Below are 10882 nucleotides of genomic sequence, written 5' to 3'. Positions count from 1 at the left end.
TGTTTGAACAGTTGTATATATGTTAATAGATTTGATTGTTTGGTTAAATGCAGAAGCTACAGGAATGGTTTTGTGTGGCATGACTTATCAGAAGATGACTTAATTTTACCTGCCCAGGGGAGTGAATATGTTCTCAAAGGCTCTGAACTTTTTGATGAATCTAATTCAGGTGAAAAAAATCGTTTCTTTTGCTCTGAATAATGAATAATCAGTAAAAGCTCTGTGCCTTGTCATGGAACTAGAAAATTGAAGCCGAGGAGTTGTGCTTTCAGGTCAATTTAGTCCTGTTGTGAGTATGAGGGCGCAGAATCTGAAGCAGTTGCCAGAGCCTCCATCTTCCAGAAGCCTGGACGATTCCTCGTCGTCTTCAAGTTTTAACGAGAAGGGGACTAAGCATCCTCAAGAAGACGAGCTTTCGCCTCCTGCTCTTCGTTCTGGTTCCTCGGGTGTATCGCCTGACTCGGGGAATGAGAAGAATTCTTCTTCGGATGGTTCGTTGTGTTTGACGGAATACAAAGTGTATAAGAGCGAAAGTATTGCAGATGCTTCTACACAAACTAATGAAAATGTGAGCAGGTCTAAAGCTACGGAGACCTGCAGTAGAGGTGTTTCCACTGATGATGGGTCATTAGAACCTAAATCCAGTGACAATGATCTTTGTAATGAAGCTCCATGTCCCAATGAGAGTGCCAGTATAAGCCGAAATGCTGTCACTCCGCCCACTTCCAGCAGTGCCTCCTCTCTGGGTGGAAAGACAGAAACTTTAGAGTCCCTGATAAGAGCTGATGTGAGCAAGATGAACAGTTTTAGGATCCTTGAACAAGAAAGCACCCGAATGCCTGCCAATGCAAGGCTTAAGGCCACAAATGTGCTGATGCAATTGATATCATGTGGATCGATAGCAGTCAAGGATAACAGTTACGGCATAGTCCCGACTTGCAAGCCGAAATTTGGTCAATCTAAGTTCACATCCCCATTTTTCTCCAGATCGTTCATGCTGGGAGAGCTTGACTGCTTGTCAGAAAATCCGAGACTAATGGGTCTGAGATTGGAAAGCAAAGAATATTTCAGCGGGAGCTTGGTCGAGACCAAGTTGCTTAAAGATGCAGCGGAAGGGAATACTTCACTTAAGCGTTCTTCATCCTGCAATGCCGACAGGTACATTTCCCAACACACTTTCGAAATATTGGAACAGGTTCTGTGAGTGATTGAATGCCACTGAAGGAAATGACATCATATGTTGTACTATCCATGGATTTATTAGGCATGCCATTAACGTTTAGATGTGTATGTACTCGGCGTTTGGGTTGAGTTCAACTTGTTAGCTGATCACTTGCTTGTCAGAAGCAATTTGATTAGCCAATTTATGCTGCATGATGGTTCCTGTGATGAAATCCTTGAATTCTTGGACCAAGGAAGGAACGAGTCCTGGACTGCTAGCTATATATACACATATCCATTTTGGAATCAAATGGGGAAGCAGTGGGAGCAAATCACAGCAAGTGAAAGAACCCTTCTTTCGGTTTTATGTCTCCTAAACCCGATATTTTTTCGATCTTTGCCATGCTTACATGCTAGTTTTAACGTTCATAATCTCTGTACTAACTCATCTCCAATAGATTCCCATGGATATGTTACAGAAACTCTTTGTGAATTTCAGGACTTCTGGCCAACCGAATTCAACAGAGAACAATGACAGCTCAAACCCGGGAGGAGCAAAGTGTATTCCACGCTCAATAAAAGCTTCTATAAACAAGCAATCACGAAGCGAGTCCATGAGATCTCCAGACTCTGACAAGCCGAGAGAATCCTCCGAAGGGTGCAGCAAAAGAATAACCGAGCCATCAAGAAAACCGGATTCCTTCAGAGAAGACGAAGAGAAAGTGATCAAGATCGAAGAAAGTTAAGCATCTCAAGTCATTTTTTACGTTCTTAACACCGTCTCTTATCTCGATTCAGTCGAATTAAACCCGAAAGTTCCCGTCTTTTTTCCCTCGAAACAGGCTTTCTTCGGGAGCTCGGGTTGTAATCCAATCAAAACGCCTTCAGACCCCGCCATTCTAAGTTGTTCTTGAGAGGAGCTTCAGCGCATTTCCGAGGCGGGTTTTGGGTTTTCAAATTAACGGGTAAGTTAAAAAAGATACCGCCTTTTCTTCGGTGGTCCCTTCCCCCCTTCGATTTGATGGCCCTTTCCTTTTTGTCTGTCTGGAAAGGGCTCATGAAGAGCCTAAAAGAAATCATATACTCACATTTTATTGGGCAATGTAATGTAAATTGGAAAAGGGTTTATTTGACCGACTGTCTGATTTGATGGAATTAGAATCTTAAGCTTACAATATTTTCCAACTTTGTTTAACAATCTAATCATTCCATTAATCCTCACTTTCTCACTAATCAGACATATATTAGCATCATACAAATAATGATTTTTTTAGATACACATAAAAAAGATGTTTTTTTTTGTGAGGATGCATTATTGATGAGGAATAGATAATCATTAGACATGTGGATAAAACATTTGCACTGCATTTTGCACCCCGTTGCATATATGAAAACAAAAATTCAAAAATTTTAATTAATTAATTAATTAATTAATTTTCCAAATCTTGGTTGATTAATTATGCGTTAAACCGTGGCAGAAGTGGTTGAAGAATGATGGGGAGTGAGAGGGTTCGAGTGGGCCACTAGACATTTCAGAAATGTTTCGGTCATTGTCTTTGGATTCCTTCCACTAGTTGAGCTTTTATCCCTCTTTATTCCGTTGACCTTACTCCTAATTACCAAAATTAAAATTAAAATTAAGTGCTTGGAATTTGGCTGCAAACCAAAAATGAACAAAGACAACCTTATTAATGGACTTTTGTGGAAAGTGTGAAAAAAAAAAAACATTTTCAAGATGCTAGAAATTGACGGCAACAGGAAGAATAAACCCAACATTTTTAATTTTTTTTTATTTCCTCTTTCATTATCTTGAAATAAGAAAAAGAATAAAAAAAAAGTTTATATTGTGCAAACATATCAATGGTTTTAGACTTTGTAGATAGGGTCTAATGATATGTCACAAAGTATATAATAATTTTTATTTAAATGTTGTCTGCATGTTTTCTTATTTAGTGTTACATTTCTCGAGTCAACCATCCATTGTTGTTGTCATTTTCTCTCAAAATTATTTGTTTCCATTATTCGAATGGGCATCTTTTTTTTTATTAAAAAAATAAATAAATATAACCACACTAAGGAGCCTTGCGTGCCTCTCTAACATATATTGATAATAGCTCCATAATTACACATATTTCATTTCATGATTAAGGGGTTTGTGTATGAAACTTTCGTAGACAATGTCTACGTACATACATACAATCTTGATATTTTCTAATCACAATATGGCTACAAATTGGTGAATATTTGAAATGATTATCTTAATTGAACTAATTATCTTGGTACTATTTTTTTAATTTAATTTTACATGTATATTTAGTAATTTGTTTACTGTTATATTGATCTAAAATGATTACCTCAAATTGAAATAATCACCTTGATATTAGACAATCAATTTTACATGTAACTTGAGATTGCGGATGAACAAACGTGTATCGTAAAGCTCATATCATACATGCAAATTTTATATTTATTCTCTCTACATATACGTCTAAGAGTATTGTTATAAATTTGAAATTTTCTATAACAATAATATCATCAAATCCACTTATTTTTTGTTTTTAAATTTTTATTCGTTTTATATCTTTATTTGCTAAAAAAAAGTACCGGAACAAATCCTGTATTTTTTTTTACATTGTTACATTACATGTATGTCTATTTTGTGATATTACACTTGATCCGCTATTCACGTACGGACAAACCCGAAGCGTCATGTAACATGCTACTTTAGCTATTGTTCTTTCTCAATGACGTGGATTGTCTCAAAATGATTAGACAGATTAAAAAATATGTCACTTAATATTCCGTATATACATATATATATATATATATTATATAGTTATTTTCGGCTCTTTGTTATAAACTAGATCTTCCCATAGATCACTGAGAACAGACGGCGTGAACGTTATATTATTTTCTCGAGATTCCTTTCTCACATGAAAAAGAACAAATTGAGTGTAATATATTTCACAAACTAAAATTACATGTACCCATTACAACATATAATAATCACATAGTTATATTGTCACTATTAATATGAATTCTTTTTATGCGTTAATTTAAATTTGTATCTCATTTTTCAGATGAATTATACACAAATTCTCATTAAAGTGATCTAATAGAATATACAAAATATGTTCTCACCGTGGGTTCTAACTCATGCGTGGGGAGTGACATTCATCTGGGTTTTTCCGATTCTCTGGAAGATGTAGTCGGACCAAAAATCCGGTGAATTTCTGGATTATAAAAAAAAACTCTGCTTAAAGTATGTGTCCTCCGATAAACAGGTGTCAAATACATGTAACTAATCTATGATTTCGGTCATAAAATATTTACAGACATATATATATATATATATATCACGTGGATAATCAAATAACTGATAAACCTATAAACTAATAACAATATTAAATATATATAATATTATATAATTACTTCATAAAGACAGAAAAAAAAGTAATAGATATAAGCGTTTATAAATTAATAATAAAAAAATGTGTTGAGTTCAACTCCCCCGTCTTTTTCACAACACTCATCCAAATCGGCAGACAAATAATTAGAGGCAACCGTAAATTTTTATTCATTTTTTATTAAGTTAACGTGATCATCCATGACTTAATCAAAAATCCAAATTAGCATTTTTCTTATTTTTTTATTTTAACTAGCTAATTTTAGAATTTCAATTGAAAAAATGTTTGTCATAATATTACAACATCAATTTTAAATTTAAGATAAAATATACTTTACTAGTCTTATTTTTATTAGTGTCGATACTTTGTAATGTTGAATGATTGTTTCAAGAATTATATAAAAATATACATTCTTTTAATATTTTACTAAAAAGACTAATACTTATGTTCTGAAAATTTTCAAATACAAAAACATGTATTTATTATCAATAATATATTTTAATTTCAGTAGTTAAATAATTTTAAAAATAATAAAAATTATCAAAATATTATAAGAATGATATTTTAAAACTAATAACTTTTAATCATTAAAGTATACAACCGTATTTAAATTAAAATTTTAAATTAAAGTCTAAACCAAAAGATATAGATAAAATATACGTTGTCAAGTAACAAAGAATTTAAAGTATTCGAATGCGACGCCACACTCTTACCTCTAGAATTAATTTTGCTTAAAATGGTCCACCATATCTATTAATAATTCTTAACATTTATTTAATGTTTTATATAAAAGGCAATAGTTTTGCTCAGTCGACCGAGCCCTTATTTTATTACTATATTCTTATATTACAATTGAATTTCTACTTAAAGAATATACAATAAGCTTTTTTTTTAAGACAAGTGTATTTTAATTTATTAAAAAAACATCATGGTAACTGTTAAAAAACCTTTGCATATATAAATCTCCATATGATTTCAATGTCGCAACTCGTCGAAGCTTTTTCTCCTCTACGAAGGGAAGTACCAAAAGAAACAGAGAGAAGAGGAAAGGAGGAGGAGGAGGAGCAACAATGGATGGAGGAGGAGGAGTCAACCCTCTATCGAGCATCAACGACACTGAGTTGCATGATTTTCTCGTCGACCCGAATTTCGATCAGTTCATCAATCTCATCAGCGGCGATCAATCCGTCGGCGACTCAGTTTCCGGATTCGATTTTGGTGCGATGAACTCGTGTTTCATCGATCAGAATCAGTTTGGTCCGACACCCGACGACGAGTTGTTCGACGATTTGCCCGACTTTGATTCCAACGTCGCCGATTCACTCCCCAGCTTCGACGGCGAGAGCATTAAAGCCGGCGATGATGATTACAATGACTGCGAAGATTCTTCGTCGACGACGATGAATCTGGGCGTGGGTCGCAAGACGAAGACCGACCGGTCGAGGACTTTGATCTCGGAGAGGCGTAGAAGGGGCCGGATGAAGGAGAAGCTCTATGCGTTGAGGTCTCTGGTTCCTAACATCACTAAGGTATTCATGAATCTGACAGTATTAGCGTTAGAAATCTTTGATATTGATGATAGATTAAGCATAGGATCTGCATTCCATGGATTCTAACCACAAGTTTCTGACAGAACTGATTCACGAAACTTTAGCCCATTGCATGGGCCGGACAGAGAAAGATCAATAGATTGAAGAATAGCATACTGCAAAGTGAGAATTTAGCAGTTTAGAGGGTAAATTGTGCTGAAATTAGGACGTAGAAGATGACTTGAATGATGTTAAAAAGGGATTGATATCGTGCAGATGGACAAGGCCTCCATTGTTGGAGACGCTGCGTTGTATGTGCAAGAACTGCAATCCCAAGCCAAGAAACTCAAATCCGAGATTGCTGGTCTCGAAGCTTCATTGAACGCCTCGGAGAGATACCAAGAAACCATCCCGAAGGCTCGGAAGAGTCATGGTGGTTGCGGCCATACTCTCCCTGTCTGCAAGAAAATCATCCAGGTAATAGAAGCATGGTCATTGTTCAGATGAAGTAGCCAGTTAGCCCAACTCGTCTAGAGCTCGAACCATGATCTTTTGAATGAAGGGTAAGATTACGGGTTCTGACCAGAGTTTGAGTGAAACCCCAGATAACAACTGCGTCGATGTTGTCTTGGCAATGTTGGCATCTCTCTTCAGACATGGATTGAGTTCGAGCTGCGAGACCATACACACTATTTCGATTATCCGAGCGATTGTAATGATCTCGTTCTTGTTTTTAACTTTTTATCCTTTTTGGTGGATCAGGTGGATGTTATTCAGGTGGGGGAAAAAGGGTTTTATGTGAGATTGGTAAGCAACAGAGGAAAAGGTGTTGCTCCATCTCTGTATAAATCTCTGGAATCTCTTGCAGGTTTTCATGTTCAGAACTCCAATCTCTCCTCTACCTCTGCGGACAGATATCTTCTAACATTTACCTTAGATGTAAGAAAGAATAAGAAAAACCCTTCCTTTATTTACTTTTTTGACGTAAAAAATATTTATAAAAAAAAACAAATTATGTATTTACATGGTCTGTTTCGTTGGTTGCTTGAAACAGGGGACAAGTTTTGAACAGAGCTTAAACTTGCCCAACCTGAAGCTGTGGATAACGGGATCACTTCTCAACCAAGGATTTGAATTTGTCACACCATTGTCTTCTTGAGTTCTAACTTCATATTTTATGAACGTTTTAATAAAATTTACTCTCTTTTTTACCGTTCCACGGATCTCGATTTACATCGATTAACGATTATCTGTAACCTACGATAAAAACGAAAATGTGAAAACCAAGCTATTTACACCTACTTCCAACGCAAGTGACATTCAAAAAACCGACATGAACAAAGAAACATATGCGATTCCCTCAAAATAATGATGAGATCGGGTCAGAACCGACACGAACCAAATTCAAACAGAAGCATCGATCGTTCCAGACGGAAGATTGCCCGAGAGAGAATAAACTTGCTGGCCATTTGAGACTAATGATGAAGAAGAAGGGCCTGTATTTTGGAAACAAGAATTAAGGTTGTCTCCTGAGCAATGGGAAGAGGGTATTCCACTGTTTCACTGAAGCTTTTGCAAAAAGTTCATTGCTTTTTTTTTCCTCGCATTTCGTCGTTCAAGTTTCGAGATTTTCGAATGCTGCAATGGTTTCGTTATGTTACAGAAGAAGAAGAAGAAGAAGATGCTAAAAAGAAAGAATGAAGAGGCTACATGGCACATTCTTGTTGCTGCAGTACCAAGACCGAGGCTCTCGAAGGATAATACTCAGAAGCCAAGAAATCTCCAATGAGTCCCAACTCATCAAACTCGAGCCACTCACTGAGTCCACTCGTGACAGCAGTGCCCATTCCGCTGCTTCTTCCCACTATAAACAGGTCGTAGTCGAAAGCCACCGCCTGCAGGATACTTGAAGTCTGAGTACCGTCTGACACAGTTTTGTCCACGCAAACTATGGAGTTATCCCCTTCTTCTTCTCCTCCCACATTCCTCATGAATTCCTTTAGATTCACCTTGTCGAGCATCTGAGCCCACTCGTCTCCTTGGCCAGCTCCAGTCTCCGGGATGAACCTCATCAGTGTCAGGCTCACTCTCTTGTTACGTCTTATCCGGTTTGCAAAGGCCAATGCCTCTCTGTCGTCTCTCCCGCCCACGAAAATCAAGCAGATCTTGTGTTTCAGAACAGTAAACACACATAAAAAGAAACAATCAAGTGGGGCTGAGATTATGGATTGTAACAGCAGAAAGAACAGCAATAGGAAGGAACACGGAACCGAGGAAAGTTCGTTCCTTGGGTGAGAAGTAACCGATGCAGTGTTTTTGTTAAGAATCGATATGGAATCAAAACCGTTGAGAACGAGAGTACCTGACTAAGAGATTCGACTTTGTTTTGCCAGATGGGTTTTCGGTAGACAAGGATTCCGACAGAGCAAGGAGCTCGTTTCAAGATGTTGCGGTTGAGATTCCTCATGTTGTCGTCTTCAGAAACGATGGAAGTACCGGTAACCGCCCAAGTCCGATGAAACGAAAGCAGGATTAGGTTCACACTTCTGTCAAGGGAAAGCCAACAAATGTCCTCGTGCATATCTTTGGCTGCAGAGACAGAAGTGAAGATCTGTACAGAGATCAAGTCTGAGAAAGTCTTCTGGAAGCTCTGGAAGGAGCTTATCACATTGTCTGAAAAAGACCGGCTTCCGGGTTTCGGCTTCTGCAACTGGTGGGAGATAAAGGTAGGAGTGGCTTGACCAACAAGTTCGACGAGACTAAGGATGTAGCACGACATCGGATGGCCTTCTGATGGGTAAGAAGCTTTCAGAAAGTTCATCATTGATGCTATGTTGTCTGGCTTGCTGATGGATACAAGTATTCTAAGCTCGGAGTTTGGTTTCAAGTTCAACAAGTTCCTTTTCCGGTAACAGATGAATCTCTTGGACCGATCATGGAGGAGATGTATCGCCATTGGTGTAAGCAGAGAGTTCGCGAGGATGGCAACACACGTTACCGAGAAAACCTCCCTTCTGATGATCTGTCATAATCTCGAGGAATCGAATACAGATGAGAAAGAGAACGTTTTCCGTATAACGACGCAGAATAAGTAGAAGTAGTAAAGTATGAGAAAAACATACCCCGTCCTCGAATGTGTATAACAAGTAGGCCATCTCGAAGCAGCTCTTGTTGCCCAGAACAATGGCGAGAATTGCAGAGTCTCTCAATGGCATCTTCGTCGCCAAGGCTGATAACAAGGAGCCAGCGAATTTCGCGATCGACAAGAAAAGCATTAAGCAGACAGCCTCAAAGGCAAGGCCCTTTAGTTTCTTGAAGTTGTTGAACTCAAGAAACAGCCATGTCCAATCAACCTGCAGCATCCCTATGGACCCGAAGAGCGGCAAGAAAATGCCGTCGTTTAAGCTCTCGAACCTCTGTATCATGGTGGACCCCAATGGCGGGCCATCCGGGATGGCTAAACCGAGAAGGAACGAACCGAAAGGGCCGAAGGACATGATATAGTCCCAGAAGAAGTAAGATATGTAAGACAACAAGAGGATCATATAGATGTAAACGCTCTGGACGGGCCTTCCTTCTGGTGTGCGTCTGATAACCTCGAACATTGCTTGTCTCAGAAGGTACAGAAGAAGGATGAAAAACATAATCACGAGCAGGACCTTCCAGTAAGGGACATATGAAATCTTCAAGCGAGCTAAGAGGCTTAAGAGGAACCAGACGAAATCAGTCACCATGGCCGATGACTGAGCGATCCTACCGAACTCGGTGTGGTTGATCTTGAGATCCCTGAGGAGAGTGTTGATGCCGGTGAAGGAAGTCACGCTCAGCATGTACGCGTGAATCCCGTACTCGCTTTCTGTAATGGTTGGGGTGCCGTATATGTACAGCAAAGAGGCGAAGACAATGCCTGAAACCATAGGAACTATCAGAGTTGAGAGACCGATGACAAAAGCCCTAGGTCCTGTCTTCTTGAGCATCCCGACGTCCATTGTCACACCTCTCAGGAACCAGAAGAAGACGAACCCAAATGCCCCGATGGTTCTTGCTGTATCTTCCGCCCTGTATCCGTCCGGGAAAAAGATCTCATGCACCATTGAATTGTTGTTCGAACGAGCCGCGATGCCCAGCACCATCCCAGCCTTCATCAAGATCAAGAACAGACCAAACCCTAACATATCAGATACGAGGTTATACTTTCTGAGAACAGAAAAGGGAAGAGAAATAAGACACGTGATCGATTACGAGCATCATGGAGGAGAACTTGGGGATGGGGAAGTGGAGCTTCTTGAAGAACATGTCGAAGAAACGCCATAGAAAGAACATGGAGAAGATCATGATCTCAAGGTTTGGAAGCGGATATTCCCAAACTCCCATCCCTACGGGCTTGTAGTGGATTCTCTCCCAGACACCGTACGAACTCAACCTGTACGAAAGTGCCTCGCAGTACTGTTTCCCGTCCTTGCTGTCGGCATGACCGTACCAGAACAATTCCTTCCACCATGTCTGGTTACGAAACTGATCATAGTCATTCTCCATATCGGAAGATTCCGACCCACCGCGAAGGAAGATACGACGTACAGGTTCGTGTTCGTTCGTTTCAGAAATTCATTGAAACCCTAGTTGCATGGATGTGCATACATGCATGCATGTGTGTCTGCGTGTGAATGTTTTGCAATGATTTCGTTCAACGATGCATTGAAGCTATCATGTTTGCGGTTGAAGGGTAACGGTTTGGATTTTTTTTTTTTTTTTACAACAAGTGTATGATCTATAATTAGCAAACAA

General features: G+C 38.9%; 3 protein-coding genes across 4 annotated transcripts in view; 2 read left to right on the top strand and 1 right to left on the bottom strand.

The window, feature by feature from the left end:
* Positions 1-2336, top strand: part of LOC104800576 (protein UPSTREAM OF FLC) — a 3645-nt gene extending 1309 nt beyond the window's left edge. Inside the window, exons 4-7 of one of the 2 annotated variants that reach the window (XM_019200932.1) lie at positions 54-169; positions 273-1158; positions 1661-1903; positions 2004-2336. In XM_019200932.1, coding sequence (XP_019056477.1) covers positions 54-169; positions 273-1158; positions 1661-1903; positions 2004-2064 — 1306 coding nt within the window. In that variant the 3' untranslated portion in view covers positions 2065-2336. The remainder of the gene's footprint in view (positions 1-53; positions 170-272; positions 1159-1660; positions 1904-2003) is intronic. The other variant, XM_010523419.1, reaches the window with a different exon arrangement.
* Positions 2337-5570: 3234 nt separating this feature from the next.
* On the top strand, positions 5571-7310 carry LOC104800575 (transcription factor FER-LIKE IRON DEFICIENCY-INDUCED TRANSCRIPTION FACTOR). The gene is made up of 4 exons (XM_010523418.1): positions 5571-6097; positions 6374-6574; positions 6860-7036; positions 7152-7310. The coding sequence occupies exons 1-4, from the start codon at positions 5639-5641 to the stop codon at positions 7254-7256; spliced, it is 942 nt and encodes a 313-aa protein (XP_010521720.1). The 5' UTR covers positions 5571-5638; the 3' UTR covers positions 7257-7310.
* Positions 7311-7719: 409 nt separating this feature from the next.
* LOC104800574 (cation/H(+) antiporter 6B) lies at positions 7720-10676 on the bottom strand. The gene is made up of 4 exons (XM_010523416.1): positions 10340-10676; positions 9220-10236; positions 8460-9119; positions 7720-8262 (listed from the first exon to the last, which is right to left on the bottom strand). Exons 1-4 carry the CDS (start codon positions 10631-10633, stop codon positions 7804-7806), a joined length of 2430 nt encoding a protein of 809 aa, XP_010521718.1. The 5' UTR covers positions 10634-10676; the 3' UTR covers positions 7720-7803.
* Positions 10677-10882: the final 206 nt, after the last annotated feature.

The sequence above is a fragment of the Tarenaya hassleriana genome, unplaced genomic scaffold, assembly GCF_000463585.1.
Source record: "Tarenaya hassleriana unplaced genomic scaffold, ASM46358v1 Cleome7, whole genome shotgun sequence".
In the NCBI taxonomy this organism is placed as follows: Eukaryota; Viridiplantae; Streptophyta; class Magnoliopsida; order Brassicales; family Cleomaceae; genus Tarenaya; species Tarenaya hassleriana.
This window is presented reverse-complemented; position numbering and strand designations above follow the sequence as displayed.